Source organism: Caretta caretta, chromosome 5 (assembly GCF_965140235.1).
Source record: "Caretta caretta isolate rCarCar2 chromosome 5, rCarCar1.hap1, whole genome shotgun sequence".
NCBI classification, from domain to species: domain Eukaryota; kingdom Metazoa; phylum Chordata; order Testudines; family Cheloniidae; genus Caretta; species Caretta caretta.
Genome location: NC_134210.1, coordinates 48636118 through 48659600, shown reverse-complemented (window position 1 = coordinate 48659600; position 23483 = coordinate 48636118). Strand labels below are relative to the sequence as shown.

Below are 23483 nucleotides of genomic sequence, written 5' to 3'. Positions count from 1 at the left end.
TACCTGGACAGTTCAGATATTAGAGGCCCGTTGCCCCAGTTTGCTACTTTAATTGGAGTTACCAACCTATTCAGTGCAAACACAACCCTGGATTAGTTTTGATTAAAAAATAACACAAGTTTGTTTAACTATAAGGAGAGATTTTAAGTGAGTACAAGTACAAGGTATTAAAGTCAGAAATGGTTACAAGAGAAATAAAGATAGAATGCTTTCTAGTAGCTAAAACTTTACAAACTAGACTTGGGTCAAGATAAAATCCTGACCACATGTCCCCTGCAACCAGGCTGACCAAATTCTCAGGTCATAACCCCTGCCAAAGTCCAAAGGCTTGTTCCTGTGTTCTTAGGTGAGAGAGAGAAAGAATCTGGGGTGCTGTTGTCCCTCACTTTTATAGTCCAGGCACCCTTTGAAATGCATTTTCCTGAGGGCTACCCCTAGATAAAATTCCTTCCCGCTGTGAGGACGGAGACATGGAATTTCATGATGAAAGAGGTTCCACGCTGTTACTTGCTAAAATGCAGATCGATCTGTTCCTGCTCCCCACTCATTGCCAAAGAATGGCCATTTGACAGGTGATTGCCAATCAGCTTTCAGGACACCTGACTAGCAGCATTAGCTTGTCCTTTGTCTTTGAGGAGTAGGTTTACCCCCCTTCCCAGACTTGGCTGGTAAACACATTTAGATCATAATTTCAGCTTATGTTCATAACTTTACATATAATGTTGCTACACACATTTCACCATGATATCAGTGACTATTGAGTTATTAGTTTTCAAACAATACCTCACAAGACATATTTTATACAAAGATTACTACAGTGGTGTGTAGGGCAGAGGTCCCCAAACTGTGGAGTGTGCCCCCCCCAGGGTAGCACAGAGGAACATTCAGGGCCAGGCAGCGGGCCAGGCCAGCCCCCACGGGGGGGGGGGAAGGAAAGGAGCACCACCCAGCCCCTAGTCGTGGCCCTGGGTCCCAGCCCCGGGTCTGACTCCCGTCCTCAGCCTCAGTGCGGTTCTGCGCCTGGCTGGAAGCCTGGCTGCGGCTCTGCTCCCGGCCCCACCCCCAGCCTCAGCTGCAGCCTCATCCCCCATACCCCTGTCTGCGTCCCCCACTGCAGAGCTGTGGCCCTGGGGGGGCCTGAGGGGGTAGATGGGTGTGGTCGGGGGAAGGGGGGTGCAACCTTCAAAAGTTTGGGGACCACTGCTGTAGGGTGTGAATACAGGGGTGCATTCAGTCACAATCTGCAATACCAATGTGACCAAATCGTTGAGTCCTCTTCATCAAGCAGGCAGGCGGTAGCCCAACCAGACGCAGGATTTTTGTGACCAGGAGCTTCACCAGTGGAGAACTTCCAGAGCTGGGTAAACATATGATCATCTTAGGCTATGCTGACCTTCTAGTTACTTTAAGCCTGATTGTTTCATGAGGTATTCTGTGTAGGTGCCCATACTGGTTTTGCCACATCACCGAAAACAAGTAAAGTTCCAAGAGAAATTTGTTTTTCTGTGACGTGGTAGCCACCAATATGGATTACTAAATTCTGACCTGCAGACCGCACCCACGGAAGAGAAGAGTAACTACAGAGATGTTAAAATAGGCATGTCTAAAATGACAGTAGGGAAGAAACTGGGAGAGCAAGGGAGGAAGGTGTGTCAGAGCCTGCTGGAGAGTGGAAGAGAACTTCCAGAGAACTTGCTGACCAAATTCAGCATCAGCTGAATTCATCCACCGAGGTCACACCACGTTCAGCAAAGGGCATGACTGATGCCAACAACAGGGCCACCACTCAAATACAGTGAGCTCAAAGCCTGTCTAAGCAGAGGAGATCTGCAAGGAAGGAGGAGTGCAGACAGAAGGTCTGAACCTGCAGGAAAGGACATACAGTATCTACGCCCTTTAGTGAGGTTCTTTGAACAGGATGAACAGGGACTTGGATTTGAGACCTATTCAGTTCAGGAAAATAAGACTAAGTTTGGCAGACATTCAGGGAGTGCTACCAGACCTCAAGTCTGACTTTTGGGTGTGGGTAGAAGTTGGGGAGAGGGATCTCCTAGCTAAGGTTGGACCATCTGCAGGAGAAAACTGGAGCATGTTTGGAGAACTACTTTCACTTTTTGCAAAATGAGGCATGGGTGCCACAAGTCACATCTGGGTGCTCCCTGAATCACCAGGCTGTGGAGACCAACACTAAAAAGGCCACTTTCTATGCCAGGAGACAAAGTTGAATGTTGAGGATGGGTTCAAATGTTTCAGAACAGAAGTCATTTAGCACCAGGTTTGGGCTCCAAAGAGAACAAACTTAACAGGAGGCCTAAGGTAAGAAACTACTCTAAGGAACTTGGTTGGGAGCTCATTAAAAATCTTCCATAGAACTCCTAAAGGCGCTGCTAAAGGATGAGGCCCAAATCATAAAAGGTGAGGGCCCTTTCTCAAGCCCATCCAGATGAACTCTGCTAAACTGGCACTAGCAGATTTTCTGGTTTAGGTCCCAGGGAAGAGGAAAAGATATACACGACTCTGTAGTAAGAGGGGGAAACATCCTTCAGGGCATAAGCCTGCAGGAATCAAGAACGAGCTTTTTCTGCCATGTATATACCACTGACAACTGGATAGGTGCATTACTGAGTTTGTGAAGCATCAGGTATTGGCTACTGCTGGAGACAGGATACTCGATTAAAGGGACAAATGACCTGATATAGTATGGGAAATATAAAAAGATGTACTTGCAGTTGTTTATAAAGCAGGTTAAAAAACCCCAACCATTATCTCATGATACTTACATATTGATTTCCATAATCATAAATTCATAGTATTGAAACATATATTAGATCAATGATACTCAAACTGAGGCTTGCAAGCAGCTCTTTAACATGTCTCCTGCGGCTCTATGCAGCACATGATATTAAAACAGTGTGATTTACTTATTAACCAATCTAAGTTATTGACCAACCAGGATGTTTTTTCTATGTTATTAACCAATTGTGGTTGATAAAATAATAGTTGGTCAGTCATTTTGCTGTGAGAATTATACAACTAAATATTTCCCGTACATCTATCTATATGTATATAAATATAGTACACCTCTACCCCGATATAACGCGGGTTCACATACAACGCGGTAAAGCTCCGACACGCTGCTCTGAGCAGTGTGTTAAGGGGGCCAGGCCGGACCAGGGCCGAGGGGTTGGATAAGGGGCAGAGGGTCTTGGGGGCGGTCAGGAGCTCCCCCCGCCCAGGGTTTAGGAGGCAGGAGCTGTGGGGGGGGCACTTTTGGGGACCCTGCAGTCCCAGAGTGGCATGGGAGGTTAGCGGGGGGCCAGGAGCACCCGCTCCGCTTCCCTCGCCCCAGCCCCAGCCGTGTCACTTGCGGGAGGGGGCTTGGGGGAAAGGATCGCCCCCGCATTCACCAGCAGCGGCGAAACGGAGCAGCCCAGTCCCAGCTCCCTCCACTCCGCCAGCTCCCAGCCATGGCGCTCCACTTTCCACCGCAGGTGAGTGCGGGATCTTTCCCCTATCTCCCCCTCCCCGCAGCGACACGGACAAGGAAAGCGGAGCGGGCTGGGGCCACGTCGCTCTGCTTCCCGCCACAGGTGAGTATGGGGGCGTCCTTTCTCCAATCTCCCTGCACTCACTGGCAGTAGGAAGCAGAGCGCCGCGGCTGGGATGTGGCGGAGTGGAGCGGGCTGGGGCCATGTTGCTCCGCTTCCCACCGCAGGTGAATATGGGGGTGTCCTTTCCCCAACCTCCCTGCACTCACCGGCGGTGGGAAGCGGAGCAGCCTGGCCCCAGCCCACTCTACTTTGCCAGCTTCCAGCTGCAGCACTCCGCTTCCTGCCGCAGGTGAGTACGGGGGGATTCCTTTCCCCAACCTTCCTGCACTCACCGGTGGCGGGAAGCGGAGCGCCGCAGCTGGGAGGTGATGGAGTGGAGCGGGCTGGGGCTGCGTTGCTCCGCTTCCCGCCGCTGCCAGTGAGTGCCTGTCAGGGGGTGAGAGGTGTGGATAGGGGTCGGAGCAGTCAGGGGACAGGGAGCAGGGGGGGTTGGTTAGGGGGTGGGGTCCTGGGGATGATTAGGGATGGGAGTCTCTGGAGGGGGCGGTCAGGGAACAAGGAACAGGGGGACCAAAGCAAGTTCGATACAACACGGTCTCACCTATAATGAGGTGAGATTTTTTGTCTCCAGAGGACCGTGTTATATCTGGGTAGAGGTATACTATAGTAAACAAAACAATGAATTCACACTACCACGGCTTTTTTGGGTAATGTCGATCGCTAATTTGGTTCCTGAACCACTGAGGGTATGTCTACACTACGGAATAAGGTCGAATTTATAGAAGTCGGTTTTTTAGAAATCGGTTTTATATATTCGAGTGTGTGTGTCCCCACAGAAAATGCTCTAAGTGCATTAAGTGCATTAACTCGGCAGAGCGCTTCCACAGTACCGAGGCTAAAGTCGACTTCCGGAGCGTTGCACTGTGGGTAGCTATCCCACAGTTCCCGCAGTCTCCGCTGCCCATTGGAATTCTGGGTTGAGATCCCAATGCCTGATGGGGCTAAAACATTGTCGCGGGTGGTTCTGGGTACATATCGTCAGGCCCCCGTTCCCTCCCTCCCTCCGTGAAAGCAAGGGCAGACAATCATTTCGCGCCTTTTTTCCTGAGTTACCTGTGCAGACGCCATACCACTGCAAGCATGGAGCCCGCTCAGGTAACCGTCACCCTATGTCTCCTGGGTGCTGGCAGACGCGGTACGGCATTGCTACACAGTAGCAGCAACCCCTTGCCTTGTGGCAGCAGACGGTACAGTACGACTGGTAGCCGTCATCGTCATGTCCGAGGTGCTCCTGGCCACGTCGGCTGGGAGCGCCTGGGCAGACATGGGCGCAGGGACTAAATTTGGAGTGACTTGACCAGGTCATTCTCTTTAGTCCTGCAGTCAGTCCTATTGAACCGTCTTATGGTGAGCGGGCAGGCGATACGGACTGCTAGCAGTCGTACTGTACCATCTTCTGCCAGGCAGGCAAGAGATGAGGATTGCTAGCAGTAGTATTGTACCATCTTCTGCCAGGCAGGCAAGAGATGAGGATGGCTAGCAGTCGTACTGTACCATCTTCTGCCGAGCAGCCATGAGATGTGGATGGCATGCAGTCCTTCTGCACCGTCTGCTGCCAGCCAAAGATGTAAAAGATAGATGGAGTGGGTCAAAACAAGAAATAGACCAGATTTGTTTTGTACTCATTTGCCTCCTCCCCTGTCTAGGGGACTCATTCCTCTAGATCACACTGCAGTCACTCACAGAGAAGGTGCAGCGAGGTAAATCTAGCCATGTATCAATCAGAGGCCAGGCTAACCTCCTTGTTCCAATAAGAACGATAACTTAGGTGCACCATTTCTTATTGGAACCCTCCGTGAAGTCCTGCCTGAAATACTCCTTGATGTACAGGCACCCCCTTTGTTGATTTTAGCTCCCTGAAGCCAACCCTGTAAGCCGTGTCCTCAGTCGCCCCTCCCTCCGTCAGAGCAACGGCAGACTATCGTTCCGCGCCTTTTTTCTGTGCGGACGCCATACCAAGGCAAGCATGGAGGCCGCTCAGCTCACTTTGGCAATTAGGAGCACATTAAACACCACACGCATTATCCAGCAGCATATGCAGCACCAGAACCTGGCAAAGCGATACCGGGCGAGGAGGCGACGTCAGCGCGGTCACGTGAGTGATCAGGACATGGACACAGATTTCTCTGAAAGCATGGGCCCTGCCAATGCATGCATCATGGTGCTAATGGGGCAGGTTCATGCGGTGGAACGCCGATTCTGGGCTCGGGAAACAAGCACAGACTGGTGGGACCGCATAGTGTTGCAGGTGTGGGACGATTCCCAGTGGCTGCGAAACTTTCGCATGCGTAAGGGCACTTTCATGGAACTTTGTGACTTGCTTTCCTCTGCCCTGAGGCGCATGAATACCAAGATGAGAGCAGCCCTCACAGTTGAGAAGCGAGTGGCGATAGCCCTGTGGAAGCTTGCAATGCCAGACAGCTACCGGTCAGTTGGGAATCAATTTGGAGTGGGCAAATCTACTGTGGGGGCTGCTGTGATGCAAGTAGCCCACGCAATCAAAGATCTGCTGATATCAAGGGTAGTGACCCTGGGAAATGTGCAGGTCATAGTGGATGGCTTTGCTGCAATGGGATTCCCTAACTGTGGTGGGGACAGTAGTCAGGAGCTGTTCAACTACAGGCTGAGCAAGTGCAGAATGGTGGTAGAATGTGCATTTGGACGTTTAAAGGCGCGCTGGCGCAGTTTACTGACTCGCTTAGACCTCAGCGAAACCAATATTCCCACTGTTATTACTGCTTGCTGTGTGCTCCACAATATCTGTGAGAGTAAGGGGGAGACGTTTATGGCGGGGTGGGAGGTTGAGGCAAATCGCCTGGATGCTGGTTACGCACACCAGGGCGGTTAGAAGAGCACAGGAGGGCGCGGTACGCATCAGAGAAGCTTTGAAAACCAGTTTCATGACTGGCCAGGCTACGGTGTGAAAGTTCTGTTTGTTTCTCCTTGATGAAACCCCCCGCCCCTTGGTTCACTCTACTTCCCTGTAAGCTAACCACCCGACCCTCCTCCCTTCAATCACCACTTGCAGAGGCAATAAAGTCATTGTTGCTTCACATTCATGCATTCTTTATTCATTCATCACACAAATAGGGGGATGACTACCAAGGTAGCCCAGGAGGGGTGGTGGAGGAGGGAAGGAAAATGCCACACAGCACTTTAAGCACAGCACTTTAAAAGTTTACAACTTTAAAATTTATTGAATGACAGCCTTCTTTTTTTTGGGCAATCCTCTGTGGTGGAGTGGCTGGTTGGCCGGAGGCCCCCCCACTGCGTTCTTGGGCGTCTGGGTGTGGAGGCTATGGAACTTGGGGAGGAGGGCGGTTGGTTACAGAGGGGCTGCAGTGGCAGTCTGTGCTCCAGCTGCCTTTGCTGCAGCTCAACCATACACTGGAGCATACTGGTTTGGTCCTGCAGCAGCCTCAGCATTGAATCCTGCCTCCTCTCATCACGCTGCCGCCACATTTGAGCTTCAGCCCTGTCTTCAGCCCGCCACTTACTCTCTTCAGCCCGCCACTTACTCTCTTCAGCCCGCCACCTCTCCTCCCGGTCATTTTGTGCTTTCCTGCACTCTGACATTATTTGCCTCCACGCATTCGTCTGTGCTCTGTCAGTGTGGGAGGACAGCATGAGCTCGGAGAACATTTCATCGCGAGTGCGTTTTTTTTTCTTTCTAAGCTTCACTAGCCTCTGGGAAGGAGAAGATCCTGTGATCATTGAAACACATGCAGCTGGTGGAGAAAAAAAAAGGGACAGCGGTATTTAAAAAGACACATTTTATAAAACAGTGGCTACACTCTTTCAGGGTAAACCTTGCTGTTAACATTACATACATAGCACATGTGCTTTCGTTACAAGGTCGCATTTTGCCTCCTCCCACCGCGTGACTACCCCCTCAACCTTCCCCCCTCCCTGTGGCTAACAGCGGGGAACATTTCTGTTTAGCCACAGGCAAACAGCCCAGCAGGAATGGGCTCCTCTGAGTGTCCCCTGAAGAAAAGCACTCTATTTCAACCAGGTGACCATGAATTAGATCTCACTCTCCTGAGGATAACACAGAGAGATAAAGAACGGATGTTGTTTGAATGCCAGCAAACATACACTGCAATGCTTTGTTCTACAATGATTCCCGAGTACGTGTTACTGGCCTGGAGTGGTAAAGTGTCCTACCATGAAGGACGCAATAAGGCTGCCCTCCCCAGAAACCTTTTGCAAAGGCTTTAGGACTACATCTAGGAGAACCGCAAATGCCAGGGCAAAGTAATCCTTTCACATGCTTGCTTTTAAACCATGTATAGTATTTTAAAAGGTACACTCACCAGAGGTCCCTTCTCCGCCTGCTGGGTCCAGGAGGCAGCCTTGGGTGGGTTCGGTGGGTACTGGCTCCAGGTCTAGGGTGAGAAACAGTTCCTGGCTGTCGGGAAAACCGGTTTCTCCGCTTGCTTGCTGTGAGCTATCTACAACCTCCTCCTCCTCATCATCATCTTCTTCGTCCCCAAAACCTGCTTCCATATTGCCTCCATCTCCATTGAAGGAGTCAAACAACACGGCTGGGGTAGTGGTGGCTGAACCCCCTAAAATGGCATGCAGCTCATCATAGAAGCGGCATGTTTGGGGCTCTGACCCAGAGCGGCTGTTCGCCTCTCTGGTTTTCTGGTAGGCTTGCCTCAGCTCCTTCAGTTTCACGCGGCACTGCTTCGGGTCCCTGTTATGGCCTCTGTCCTTCATGCCCTGGGAGATTTTCACAAAGGTTTTGGCATTTCGAAAACTGGAACGGAGTTTTGATAGCACGGATTCCTCTCCCCAAACAGCGATCAGATCCCGTACCTCCCGTTCGGTCCATGCTGGAGCTCTTTTGCGATTCTGGGACTCCATCATGGTCACCTGTGCTGATGAGCTCTGCATGGTCACCTGCAGCTTGCCACGCTGGCCAAACAGGAAATGAGATTCAAAAGTTCGTGGTTCTTTTCCTGTCTACCTGGCCAGTGCATCTGAGTTGAGAGTGCTGTCCAGAGCGGTTATAATGGAGCACTCTGGGATAGCTCCCGGAGGCCAATACCATCGAATTGTGTCCACGGTACCCCAAATTCGAGCCGGCAACGTCGATTTAAGCGCTAATCCACTTGTCAGGGGTGGAGTAAGGAAATCGATTTTAAGAGCCCTTTAAGTCCAAATAAAGGGCTTCATTGTGTGGACGGGTGCAGGTTTACATCGATTTAACGCTGCTAAATTCGACCTAAAGTCCTAGTGTAGACCAGGGCTGAGTATCACTGTATTAGATCATCCAGCCTCTTTTGTTCCCAACACGGATTATTCTCTACCGGGTTTTAGGATTTTATGTTGTCTAGTGTTAAATGTTCCAAGGTGCTTCCACAATTATTCCATGGCATAAGCCATTCTACTAAATAAATCTCAGTGTCAGGACGTTTTTTCTGACAACCTAAATTTTCCTTTATTATTTTCCAGTTATGCCCAGTTATATATCCTAACTACTACATACTAATATATATATATATATATATGAATGGAGACAAGAATGATTTCATCCATCACTGATATAAAGTGATCTCTGGCATTAAACACAACTGCTTATTAGCAACCAGTAAAATTATTTTATTGTTCAAGGCTGGAAAAAATATCCCATCCAAATAAGGCTACAAGGGAAACTTTTTGCTGGGAAATTACTGTTTGCCTGAATGGAATTTATCCAGTGCTTATTATACTCACTGTAGCAGAGACTGAGATTGTTCAGTTTCACTTCTCTTATGAGCCAGCTGGGAGAAAAAAGTGTTTGAACAACTTGGTGAATATAAACTACTCAGTGATTTAATTTTTCAGCATTACTATATACCTAGCCTCTTCCTATTATTAATGGTTTTGGAAGACCTAAATACAGCAGTTATCAGTGAGACTCCGAATTCTGCTAGACCGGATTACTAATATTGCTATGACATATGGGCTACTTACTCAATCCAAGTCATAGAAGGCAAAATACAGTCAGAATGAAAATATACCTTATATAATTAAATTGTAATACCCTTAAGCTTGAGCTATTTTATTTATGAAGTGACCAAAGTACAAATTAGATATATTCCTCGCCTCAAATTCACGCTCTTTAGTGGAGTCCTGCAAGCAAATACTCTCCTATCCCCAATTATTTCTAACCACTCTTTCTTCCCTCTGGTAACAATAACCGCATCTTCCAATTAAAGAGGATAAGCTGCTACTCCAGAAATGGCTGAAGTAATAGCATCAATCACAACAACTATGAGAAATGCTAATAGTAACCCAAACTGTCCCCTAAACTAAGGCCTTGTCTACATTGGAACGTATTTTTAACCTAAAATGTGAATTTAAATTAATATAGTTATGCCTGTATAACACACATTCCTCTCCCCTCCAGTGTGGACCCTCTTATTCTAGAATAAGAGTTCCTTCTTCTGGTTTAATTTATGTCTCTTGGGAAGGGTTTAAGCTAAACTAAAAATAAGTCACTCATATCAGAATAAGAGCATTCACATAGGTGATTACATTGATGTAACTATACAGGTACAACTGGAAATATTTCCCCAGTTATTTAAGTCTAAAGAAATTCATATACAGCACAGGAATCTACACGGTAACAATCTATAGTTTCCTCCTACTCATTCTGTCAGCCTGTCATCTGCAGGTGGGAAAAACTGGTTACCAATTTGAACATCCGGTAATTTTACAGGCTAATTGCAGCCCTGCTCCTGAAACCGTAGCAAGGCACACCCCCATGAAACTCCAGAGGAGACTCTTCTGTGCGTTCCTGGGCTGAGTATATACTGCAGGATTTCCTCCTTCCATAAAACCCTTTTCAGTTACATACACTCTGGCTCTTTCCACAAATAGAAGCGGGAGGGGCACAGTCAGACACAGTGAATCTAATAATTATCAATTGCAGTATGTGTGTAGCTGAGGAGCTGTAATTTCTATACATACCGGATTTATCTGGTTCTTTTGCTTCATATTTTCTAGATTATCACTCAATTTACAGACAAGCTGAATCTCTGGAGAGAGGTTTTCTAAAACTAAACACAAAAATAGGTAGTTAAAGCCATTTCTGTTGTGCTACTGTAACACAGACTCAAGGAATTTCTGCAAATTCCAACTGCCAGAAAAAATAATTGGACAAATCACACCTTCACACTGGTCACGTCTCTCAGCCTAGATTCTGAAAAACATAATATGGCAGATGCAAGAACTGAAAAGAAAACAATTTAGGGAAAAATTATTATTTCTTTTGCAGACAATATTTTGGAAACATGGGCTACACATCAGACAGTGCGATTAATTTCTGACAATAGTTTTTTTTCCTGACAACTGGAATTATAGTCAGTGTCCTGATGCACGTAATAAACTTTAGTACTCATCTTTACACATTAATTATCAAACTGAGATGAGAAGATTAAAATTACTGAATGATCATACTGAGAAAAACCCAGCTCTACAGTAATATAGAATGCTGCTCTGTTTAATTTGATCCCTTATGCTGTAAAAATCACAACACTGGTATCCACATTATTTTGTTGATTATTGTATTAATTTAGATTGACTATAGCCCATGTTTTCTTGTCATGAAATTGATGTGATAAAAATTAGCACAAATAATAACATGCTAATTACAGTGGGATGAATAGAAATGCCATCAATGCAAATATGCAAATCACATTTACAGGGACAACAAAAAAGCATGCAGACAAAGTCTCACTCCTACAAACCAAAAGCTTAACAATGAGCCAAACAGAAGCTTTGTACTCTGAAGCTCTAATTCCAGTGGATGACCAGGAGGAACAAGTTCCACGGGTGAGGATCCTCTCTGCTGACAAAACTCTATCACCAGACCTCAGATAATTCAGCTCCAGTAACTGACACCAAGAAACTCCTAGCCATTTAGAAAGACTCCCATGGAACTTTAATGGGGTTTGGAATCAGACCCTTACCTACTATGAGTAGATATAAAGTGAGAAGTAATCTCTCAAGGGGACAGATTTCAAACCATGCAGGGGGGGCTTAAAAATAGGCAAAAATGCCATGTTTTGGACCCAGAAACAAACAAGATGCTAGAGTAGAGTTCTTCACACGAGTATTTTGCGTTTGGAACAGCTCAAACACTTGCAAGGTAGACAGTAGAATTCTGCTTTGCCAGTCAAGTTTTTATTGACATGAGTATGGGATTACCAAATTACTTAAAAGTGATTAAGTGAGGCTGAATTACGGAAGGCAACCCAGACAGGTCCCAATGAAATTTTATGCCACACCATCAAATACTTGTTTATGCCCCTTACTTTGAGGAACTATTGTAGAAACCTTTAGAGTTAACAAAAAATAAATTCATACCCCTACTCTTCTTAAACTAGGTACCCTTAGTAACAACATACAGGCAGAATGAAGGAAAATAAGCACTAACACATTTATGTTTTAAATGTATTTATTTAAAATTTATGAAAAATTTGGCCTGAAAGATTAAGCCTCTAACTTTTATTCAGATTTTTATTAGAGATACAAAATTATTCTGCTTAAAAATACTGTACAAAACTGTTCTAGGCTTAATTTTTAGCCTAAAAATTAAGAAAGAGTCAAAGAAATAAAGGTCTCAGGAAAAACAACATATATTTTCTACTGAAAAAAGAACAATTTCTTACCTCCATTTACTCTTCTTATTTCATCAGCAAAGATGGTTTCAGTTGTTAGAGATATGTCCTTATTAACAAAAGATAACCTTTAAAAAAAAACAAAAAACTACGAATTGTTCTATCATCCTCTTACCAGAGGTACAAACACAGGCAACAAAATATTAACCAAAGCCTATATTTCTAACTCCATTCCCTATATCACTCATTAAATACCACTGTAACTATGTAAGAGCATTTTTAAGGTAAACACTATTTTTCAAAAGTTTAGAACCTGGTTGTAAAAATCTGCATCAAGCTGCAAATTGGCATAGAAGGATGTGAGTCATGAATACATCTTTGTTTTTACAAATTTCCAAAAATTTTTAGTCAACATTTCTTAGGAAATACACAGTAAGGGTAATGTTGTTCAGTGGGTTTAATTTCCCAGTAACCAAAGTATCAGTTTGAATGAGATCATCAAGAGAGTTCTGAAATTAAAACATAAAAGAAACGTCCACATTTGCAGTATTTTAATTTTACCAATGTTTTTATCATTGATTTTATTTTCTTTGGGCTGGATTCTGATACCTTTATCCCATTTAGTAATACATTATTTCTCAGGTAGTCCCACAAAAACCAATGGGACTATTTCTGGAGTAAGCTACTATTGCACATAAGCAACAAACAAACAAACAAACAAACAAAACGAGGAGTACTTGTGGCACCTTAGAAACTAACAAATTTATTTGGGCATAAGCTTAACTTAGGGCACAAATACTCCTCGTTTTTTTTGCTGATACAGACTAACACGGCTACCACTCTGAAACCTATTCCGTATAAGGGTCCATGGAATAGCGTATGGAGATTTTTCCCCCTCACGCTTCAACCTGTCACAAAAAGTCTTAAAATAGATATTTATCAAAGAATCTAGGAAGGCTATTCTAAAACCATTTTATCCTCTAAGATTTTAGTCAGGTTTATATGAGGTAGATTCCAGTCTCATAGGACTGTTCTTTGTGTTTTTTGTTTTCAAAGGTGATAGCCTTAAATGGCATGGATGCAGCATTCAACTCATCACATATGTCCCAGAAATGTATTGACACTCATTTTTTAGTCACACCTGCTCCTATACATATATATTTATCACCTCTTCATGTGCAGCTCCTCTTCGTCTAGGTCACTCTCAGTTACTGAGCCCTCCACTACTGTCTCATCACTGTCACTGTCAGAAATGTCACCTCCCTCCTTCATGCCTCCTTCTCCAGTCCTCAGCCTCCTAGGGACAGCTCCCCCAGACAGCCTCTCTCTCGCCCTTGGACAGCTCCTCCAGGCAGCCTTCCTCCCACACTTTGGGCAGGTCCCCCCACTCCTGAGGCACTGAATCACAAGCGGAGCAAGCAAAGGGTGGTGCAATGCCTTCTGGGAATTGTAGTCCTCAATGGAGCCTTCTTGTGATCATCCAAACAACAAATTTAACCTAATTGCGAGCTTAACTGTAAGGAGTGAGTGAAAGTTCATAAAAATGTCACAATAACCTATAATAAATAAACACCGATGGGAAAAGCTGCAAGAGAGAGAGAGACTGAATTAGTCCAAACAAGAAGGCCTACTAATGTAACTCAAGAACTGTGTTAAGATCAGGTCTGATTAATATGAAGTGTGTGCCACAGGACATCAATGAATCAAAATTGGTGTGTCAGAAATTAGGTCTAAACTGGCGAACAATATAGTGAGGGGACAGGCTATTACGCTCATCACTCCCTTTGGAGGTCCTTAAAAGAAAAGACCCTTGAGGGGAAAAAATAAAGAAGCAGCTGTCTCCCAACAACCTCTGACTGAAAGACAGGTGAACAGGAAAGTGTTGGGGACACTGAGGCATGGCCACTAGGTAACTCGAGGGGATGGAAGACCACAAGTGTCCATGAAGCCCCCTCGCACTAGGCCCAAGTGTCCTTGGCCCCTCCCCCGACCCCCCCCCGCCTGGAGGCACTCGCAGCAGCTCTGCGTATTAGGCCCAAGTGTCCTTGGCCCCCCCGCCTGGAGGCACTCACAGCAGTTATGCTGAGGATCTGCAACAATATGTTGCAGAGTCAGACTGCCTGAAACTAAGCAAGGCCAAACATGGCGGATACGGAAGAACAATGCTGAATAAAGCAGCTTTATGTACGGTTTAAGAAATGATACAGAGCACAAGGGCACTAGCTGGGAACTGGATTGGCTGGCTATATGGATACTTAGGGCAGCTTGCTATTGGATAAGTATGCTGGGAAAAAGGATGTATAAAAGCCTGTGTAACTTCCTGCTTTGTGTGCAGGATTTGAGATTTTATTCTCCCTGTACCTTTTTGCAGCTGCAAATAAACTTTTCTGCTTCTCCACCCCATTGTGATTATTGGGTGTAGCACACCGGGTAGCGAACCAACTCCAGCTGTTGTTTAGCCTCTTGGCACTGGGTGCCGGCAACAAAAGGAACAAGCTTTACCATCATGGCTGCCACCCGCAATCATCTTCTTGGATCCACTATGACACCATTGAGCTTTTGCCATCCTGATAAACAGAATCAGACTTTAACAACAGCTCCAGCCCATCCCAACTAACTTCTTCTCTGCTCCCCAAAGAGGACAATGATCATCATCTAAGAGACTGTCAAACAAGGGTTTTTTTCCTTCTAGACTTTCTCCAGCTAGAGGAAATGGGAACAAGAGATATTGGTAAAATGAAAGCCTTACTTAATATTCTACATTTCAAATGCTTTAACTGCATCTTTAATAAAAGGTTTAAAGATTTTTAATGGTGTGTTCACCATGGTACTAAGCAGGCTGAGCTCATGGTATACCAAACCCCAAACTTGGTACAACACTGTTTAATGTTGGATGTGACAGGGTCACGTTAACACTTTTGACTCTTTGGGCCCATTTATTCCATCTAAATTAATACAACAGCCTGAGGCATATGAAGCTGACAAGAACTACACATCGCAGACTCTGAGGGACAGGGCATTAAAGAAACTGCTGAAAGTGGCAGGAAACACAGGGCTGGTCTTCACTGGCCGAGAATTCTAATTGGTGGGAAGTGCCTCACTGAGGTCTATCTGTTAGGCGCCAAATTCCCTTTTATGGATCTGCCCCCTAAGCCCTTCCCCTGTCCTTTGCATTTCTCTCCTCCTGGCTATATTAGGCAGCTCCCTAGACAGCTTGCTGTCTTCTGTGAGTCTTTCTTAAAAGACTAACTCTCTCCCTACAATGCATGGCGAGTCTGGGCACTTAACTGAGGGCTGTGAATTGCACTGGGAGTCAGGGAGTTGGGCATAACATTGCAACACTGAGCACTGAAACACTTTGTGACACTAAGCAGCCCTATATTCACACCCTACAAACTATTGCAATAATGTTTGTACAAAATGTGCCTTAGGTGGTATAATTTGAAAACGAATAACTCACTAGCCAATAATATCATTATGAAATGTATGTAGTAACATAATATGTGAAGTTAGGAAATCCCCCTGTATAATATTATTGGCACATGTTCAAAACACACATGTTCAAAACTATTCTAAACAAAGGCCTGTTTAGTAGTAGTAAACTTGGTCCTCGAGACAGCAGGGGAAGGAGATGGCAGAAAATAGAATAATATGCATTTTAGCAAACAATATGCATTTCAGTGGAGCTTGGCTGCCAGTGGGTACAGAGCACCCACCAATTTTTCCCCTGGATGCTCCAGCCTTGGAGCACCCCTGGAGTCGGTACTTATGGATGATGTCCCTTTCTGCTGTAAGACTGTTCCCTTCTTTGTCTTGAATTGCATTAGCTTTGGTCCATCTTTCCTTCATCATAACTTTTACAACCTGGAAGACTCGTTTGCTATTTTTATTATTGATATACTCTTCAAGTTTAGAGCATTGTTTTTCAAACCATATCTCTAAGCCCTGGTCTACACTAGGACTTTAGGTCGAATTTAGCAGCGTTAAATCGATGTAAACCTGCACCCGTCCACACAATGAAGCCCTTTATTTGGACTTAAAGGGCTCTTAAAATCGATTTCCTTACTCCACCCCTGACAAGTGGATTAGCGCTTAAATCGACGTTGCCGGCTCGAATTTGGGGTACCGTGGACACAATTCGATGGTATTGGCCTCTGGGAGCTATCCCAGAGTGCTCCATTATAACCGCTCTGGACAGCACTCTCAACTCAGATGCACTGGCCAGGTAGACAGGAAAAGAACCACGAACTTTTGAATCTCATTTCCTGTTTGGCCAGCGTGGCAAGCTGCAGGTGACCATGCAGAGCTCATCAGCACAGGTGACCATGATGGAGTCCCAGAATCGCAAAAGAGCTCCAGCATGGACCGAACGGGAGGTACGGGATCTGATCGCTGTTTGGGGAGAGGAATCCGTGCTATCAGAACTCCGTTCCAGTTTTCGAAATGCCAAAACCTTTGTGAAAATCTCCCAGGGCATGAAGGACAGAGGCCATAACAGGGACCCGAAGCAGTGCCGCGTGAAACTGAAGGAGCTGAGGCAAGCCTACCAGAAAACCAGAGAGGCGAACAGCCGCTCTGGGTCAGAGCCCCAAACATGCCGCTTCTATGATGAGCTGCATGCCATTTTAGGGGGTTCAGCCACCACTACCCCAGCCGTGTTGTTTGACTCCTTCAATGGAGATGGAGGCAATATGGAAGCAGGTTTTGGGGACGAAGAAGATGATGATGAGGAGGAGGAGGTTGTAGATAGCTCACAGCAAGCAAGCGGAGAAACCGGTTTTCCCGACAGCCAGGAACTGTTTCTCACCCTAGACCTGGAGCCAGTACCCACCGAACCCACCCAAGGCTGCCTCCTGGACCCAGCAGGCGGAGAAGGGACCTCTGGTGAGTGTACCTTTTAAAATACTATACATGGTTTAAAAGCAAGCATGTGAAAGGATTACTTTGCCCTGGCATTTGCGGTTCTCCTAGATGTAGTCCTAAAGCCTTTGCAAAAGGTTTCTGGGGAGGGCAGCCTTATTGCGTCCTTCATGGTAGGACACTTTACCACTCCAGGCCAGTAACACGTACTCGGGAATCATTGTAGAACAAAGCATTGCAGTGTATGTTTGCTGGCATTCAAACAACATCCGTTCTTTATCTCTCTGTGTTATCCTCAGGAGAGTGAGATCTAATTCATGGTCACCTGGTTGAAATAGAGTGCTTTTCTTCAGGGGACACTCAGAGGAGCCCATTCCTGCTGGGCTGTTTGCCTGTGGCTAAACAGAAATGTTCCCCGCTGTTAGCCACAGGGAGGGGGGAAGGTTGAGGGGGTAGTCACGCGGTGGGAGGAGGCAAAATGCGACCTTGTAACGAAAGCACATGTGCTATGTATGTAATGTTAACAGCAAGGTTTACCCTGAAAGAGTGTAGCCACTGTTTTATAAAATGTGTCTTTTTAAATACCGCTGTCCCTTTTTTTTTCTCCACCAGCTGCATGTGTTTCAATGATCACAGGATCTTCTCGCGATGAAATGTTCTCCGAGCTCATGCTGTCCTCCCACACTGACAGAGCACAGACGAATGCGTGGAGGCAAATAATGTCAGAGTGCAGGAAAGCACAAAATGACCGGGAGGAGAGGTGGCGGGCTGAAGAGAGTAAGTGGCGGGCTGAAGAGAGTAAGTGGCGGGCTGAAGACAGGGCTGAAGCTCAAATGTGGCGGCAGCGTGATGAGAGGAGGCAGGATTCAATGCTGAGGCTGCTGCAGGACCAAACCAGTATGCTCCAGTGTATGGTTGAGCTGCAGCAAAGGCAGCTGGAGCACAGACTGCTACTGCAGCCCCTCTGTAACCAACCGCCCTCCTCCCCAAGTTCCATAGCCTCCACACCCAGACGCCCAAGAACGCAGTGGGGGGGCCTCCGGCCAACCAGCCACTCCACCACAGAGGATTGCCCAAAAAAAAGAAGGCTGTCATTCAATAAATTTTAAAGTTGTAAACTTTTAAAGTGCTGTGCTTAAAGTGCTGTGTGGCATTTTCCTTCCCTCCTCCACCACCCCTCCTGGGCTACCTTGGTAGTCATCCCCCTATTTGTGTGATGAATGAATAAAGAATGCATGAATGTGAAGCAACAATGACTTTATTGCCTCTGCAAGCGGTGATTGAAGGGAGGAGGGTCGGGTGGTTAGCTTACAGGGAAGTAGAGTGAACCAAGGGGCGGGGGGTTTCATCAAGGAGAAACAAACAGAACTTTCACACCGTAGCCTGGCCAGTCATGAAACTAGTTTTCAAAGCTTCTCTGATGCGTACCGCGCCCTCCTGTGCTCTTCTAACCGCCCTGGTGTCTGGCTGCGCGTAACCAGCATCCAGGCGATTTGCCTCAACCTCCCACCCCGCCATAAACGTCTCCCCCTTACTCTCACAGATATTGTGGAGCACACAGCAAGCAGTAATAACAGTGGGAATATTGGTTTCGCTGAGGTCTAAGCGAGTCAGTAAACTGCGCCAGCGCGCCTTTAAACGTCCAAATGCACATTCTACCACCATTCTGCACTTGCTCAGCCTGTAGTTGAACAGCTCCTGACTACTGTCCCCACCACAGTTAGGGAATCCCATTGCAGCAAAGCCATCCACTATGACCTGCACATTTCCCAGGGTCACTACCCTTGATATCAGCAGATCTTTGATTGCGTGGGCTACTTGCATCACAGCAGCCCCCACAGTAGATTTGCCCACTCCAAATTGATTCCCAACTGACCGGTAGCTGTCTGGCATTGCAAGCTTCCATAGGGCTATCGCCACTCGCTTCTCAACTGTGAGGGCTGCTCTCATCTTGGTATTCATGCGCCTCAGGGCAGAGGAAAGCAAGTCACAAAGTTCCATGAAAGTGCCCTTACGCATGCGAAAGTTTCGCAGCCACTGGGAATCGTCCCACACCTGCAACACTATGCGGTCCCACCAGTCTGTGCTTGTTTCCCGAGCCCAGAATCGGCGTTCCACCGCATGAACCTGCCCCATTAGCACCATGATGCATGCATTGGCAGGGCCCATGCTTTCAGAGAAATCTGTGTCCATGTCCTGATCACTCACGTGACCGCGCTGACGTCGCCTCCTCGCCCGGTATCGCTTTGCCAGGTTCTGGTGCTGCATATACTGCTGGATAATGCGTGTGGTGTTTAATGTGCTCCTAATTGCCAAAGTGAGCTGAGCGGCCTCCATGCTTGCCTTGGTATGGCGTCCGCACAGAAAAAAGGCACGGAACGATTGTCTGCCGTAGCTCTGACGGAGGGAGGGGCGACTGACGACATGGCTTACAGGGTTGGCTTCAGGGAGCTAAAATCAACAAAGGGGGTGCCTGTACATCAAGGAGTATTTCAGGCAGGACTTCACGGAGGGTTCCAATAAGAAATGGTGCACCTAAGTTATCGTTCTTATTGGAACAAGGAGGTTAGCCTGGCCTCTGATTGATACATGGCTAGATTTACCTCGCTGCACCTTCTCTGTGAGTGACTGCAGTGTGATCTAGAGGAATGAGTCCCCTAGACAGGGGAGGAGGCAAATGAGTACAAAACAAATCTGGTCTATTTCTTGTTCTGACCCACTCCATCTATCTTTTACATCTTTGGCTGGCAGCAGACGGTGCAGAAGGACTGCATGCCATCCACATCTCATGGCTGCTCGGCAGAAGATGGTACAATACGACTGCTAGCAATCCTCATCTCTTGCCTGCCTGGCAGAAGATGGTACAGTACGACTGCTAGCAGTCCGTATTGCCTGCCCGCTCACCATAAGACGGTTCAATAGGACTGACTGCAGGACTAAAGAGAATGACCTGGTCAAGTCACTCCAAATTTAGTCCCTGCGCCCATGTCTGCCCAGACGCTCCCAGCCGATGTGGCCAGGAGCACCTCGGACACGACGAGGACGACTACCAGTCGTATTGCACCGTCTGCTGCCAGAAGGCAATGGGTTGCTGCTACTGTGCAGCAAAGCCGTACCGCGTCTGCCAGCACCCAGGAGACATAGGGTGACGGTTACCTGAGCGGGCTCCATGCTTGCCGTGGTATGGCGTCTGCACAGGTAACTCAGGAAAAAAGGCGCGAAATGATTGTCTGCCCTTGCTTTCACGGAGGGAGGGAGGGAACGGGGGCCTGACGATACGTACCCAGAACCACCCGCGACAATTTTTTAGCCCCATCAGAGTGCTCCATTGTGACTGCTCTGGACAGCACTCTCAGATGCCCGATTGTTTGCCGTTGCTCTGACGCCGGGAGGGGCGACTGAGGACACGGCTTACAGGGTTGGCTTCAGGGAGCTAAAATCAACAAAGGGGGTGGCTTTACATCAAGGAGTATTTCAGGCAGGACTTCACGGAGCGTTCCAATAAGAAATGGTGCACCTAAGTTATTGTCCTTATTGGAACAAGAAGGTTAGCCTGGCCTCTGATTGATACATGGCTAGATTTACCTCGCTGCACCTTCTCTGTGAGTGACTGCAGTGTGATCTAGAAGAATGAGTCCCCTAGACAGGGGAGGGGGGGAAGCAAATGAGTACAAAACAAATCTGGTCTATTTCTTGTTTTGATCCACTCCATCTATCTTTTACATCTTTGGCTGGCAGCAGATGGTGCAGAAGGACTGCATGCCATCCACATCTCATGGCTGCTCGGCAGAAGATGGTACAGTACGACTGCTAGCAGTCCGTATCGCCTGCCCGCTCACCATAAGACGGTTCAATAGGACTGACTGCAGGACTAAAGAGAATGACCTGGTCAAGTCACTCCAAATTTAGTCCCTGCGCCCATGTCTGCCCAGGCGCTCCCAGCCGACGTGGCCAGGAGCACCTCGGACGTGACGATGACGGCTACCAGTCGTACTGTACCGTCTGCTGCCACAAGGCAAGGGGTTGCTGCTACTGTGTAGCAATGCCGTACCGCGTCTGCCAGCACCCAGGAGACATAGGGTGACGGTTACCTGAGCGGGCTCCATGCTTGCAGTGGTATGGCGTCTGCACAGGTAACTCAGGAAAAAAGGCGCGAAATGATTGTCTGCCCTTGCTTTCACGGAGGGAGGGAGGGAACGGGGGCCTGACGATATGTACCCAGAACCACCCGCGACAATGTTTTAGCCCCATCAGGCATTGGGATCTCAACCCAGAATTCCAATGGGCAGCGGAGACTGCGGGAACTGTGGGATAGCTACCCACAGTGCAACGCTCCGGAAGTCGACTCTAGCCTCGGTACTGTGGAAGCGCTCCGCCGAGTTAATGCACTTAATGCACTTAGAGCATTTTCTGTGGGGACACACACACTCGAATATATAAAACCGATTTCTAAAAAACCGACTTCTATAAATTCGACCTTATTCCGTAGTGTAGACATACCCTTAGCTACCTTCATTCCTTTCTTGGTCTTTCTGCCAATTGCTCTGTATTAACAACTCCCTTAGTGCTGTTCTTTTCTCTCTTAAGTCATCTTCTAATGTCACACATTTGTAGTATTTCATTTGTGACCCATGGTTTTGTCTTTTTACAATGTTTCCCATCTGTCCCCTGTGGGTCCGGGGACAGAATAGGCCCACTGCTCCTCCTGCATGTCATAAGAGGCGACTAAAAGGGGGCTGCCTGGAAAGGGATGGGCTCCACCAAGTTAGAAATTTTCCCAAGACATACCGTATGATGAGCAAGTCAATGATGGCCATACCAGATTGATCGCAGCCCGGGTTAATAATGACGGCGCAATCCGTCTCCCACCAGGGGAGACACAACAAGTATACTACTAGTGTAATCCCAACAAAGAGGATCTGTGGAAGAGATAACATCACCATAGCCACTTGGAATGTAAGGACATTGAAACAAACTGGGAGGTTGAAAGAACTCACATACAAAATGGAACAATACACTTGGCATCTCCTAGGAATCTCTGAGGTCAGATGGAAGAACTTTGGAGAGGTACTAATAGAAGAAGGCCATGTACTCTATTGCAATGGAGAGGACAAACAGGTCAATGGCGTAGGATGTCTTGTGCATAAAGATATCAAGAAATCAGTATTAGGATGCCGCTCAATGACCAGCAGGCTTATTTCCCTCCATCTAAAGGCAGTACCATTTAATATCACAGTGGTACAAGTCTACACCCCTACAACAGACTATGACGATGAGCAAATTGAAGATTTTTAGAATCAGCTCCAAGACATCATCGATAAGGTACGCAAGAAAGATATCTTGATTGTACAAGGAGATTGGAATACTAAAGTAGGTATTGATGCACAGGGAGATTGGCAAGATTATTGTGGCCATTTCTGTAATGCGGTAACCAATGAGAGAGGATTGAGATTTTTGGAGTTTGCCAGCTATAACAATATGGTTTTTGCAAACACATTGGAGCACATAAAGCATCCAGACGATCAACATGGCCCACAACTAATGGTCTACATCACAGCCAGATTGACTACGTCATTGTGCAAAACCGATTTCGTTCTGGGATTAACAGAGCTAAAACAAGGAGCTTCCCCGGTGCTAATACTGGAAGTGAACAAGACCTTGTGATGCTACATTTTTGGCTGCAGCTAAGGAAAAACGTCAGGCCAAAGTTCACCAGAACCAAGTTTGACTTAGAAAGACTCAGAGACCGAAACATTGCAGTCATTCCAAGCAATGATTGGTGGAAAATTTGTCCCGTTGCTTGCTCTAGAGGAAGACGTAGAAACAATGACCAACAAATTTCAATGCTGTAATGAATGAGGCAGCAATGGACAAACATCAAACATCATATCTCAAATCACACGTAACAAAAACAGAAGAGGTTCAGAGATGGGTGATTTCTGTCTGAGAAGAGACTGAAAACAATAAGATTGTCTCCTCCATGAACTAAACAAATCCAAAAGGACAGGACAGAAGTATACAACAAAAAGAATGGGAAAGACCAGGTTTATCTGGCACCCCTGTTTGCCCTCTTAGTGCAAGAACATGAAAAGCAACAAATTTAAAACTGATAAAATACTTTTTATACATCACATAGTTAACCTGTTCAATTGATTGCCACAAGCTATCAGAGAGGGCAAGAATTTAGTACGATTCTAAAAGGGATGACAGTTATATGGGTTTTGGGAACTTCCACAGTTACATCACATAGGATTTTCAAAAAACATTGATTGCATACTTCAAGGCATAGACCAAATACTATTAGGCCCAGACAAAACCTTTTCTTCAGGGAGATTATTCCATAATTAGAAAAGGAGTACTTGGGGCACCTTAGAGACCAACAAATTTATTTGAGCAT

The 23483-nt window shown here is 46.6% G+C and overlaps 2 protein-coding genes across 2 annotated transcripts in view; both read right to left on the bottom strand.

The window, feature by feature from the left end:
* The window catches only part of ANKRD31 (ankyrin repeat domain 31), a 117390-nt gene extending 103792 nt beyond the window's left edge, over positions 1 to 13598 (bottom strand). Inside the window, exons 1-4 of the mRNA XM_048850981.2 lie at positions 13395 to 13598; positions 12278 to 12354; positions 10575 to 10663; positions 9336 to 9382 (exon numbers count right to left, since the gene is read on the bottom strand). Coding sequence (XP_048706938.2) covers positions 9336 to 9382; positions 10575 to 10663; positions 12278 to 12354; positions 13395 to 13498 — 317 coding nt within the window. The 5' untranslated portion in view covers positions 13499 to 13598. The remainder of the gene's footprint in view (positions 1 to 9335; positions 9383 to 10574; positions 10664 to 12277; positions 12355 to 13394) is intronic.
* On the bottom strand, positions 6627 to 9333 carry LOC142072131 (uncharacterized). The gene is made up of 2 exons (XM_075128534.1): positions 7928 to 9333; positions 6627 to 7339 (listed from the first exon to the last, which is right to left on the bottom strand). Exons 1-2 carry the CDS (start codon positions 8511 to 8513, stop codon positions 6798 to 6800), a joined length of 1128 nt encoding a protein of 375 aa, XP_074984635.1. The 5' UTR covers positions 8514 to 9333; the 3' UTR covers positions 6627 to 6797.
* Positions 13599 to 23483: the final 9885 nt, after the last annotated feature.

Bases quoted from the DNA above. Each gene is read 5' to 3' on its own strand.
- LOC142072131 (XM_075128534.1), bottom strand. From the start codon at position 8,513: ATGCAGAGCTCATCAGCACAGGTGACCATGATGGAGTCCCAGAATCGC. The intron at 7,340-7,927 runs GTGAGTGTACCT...TTTCTCCACCAG, and splicing joins AGGCGGAGAAGGGACCTCTG to CTGCATGTGTTTCAATGATC.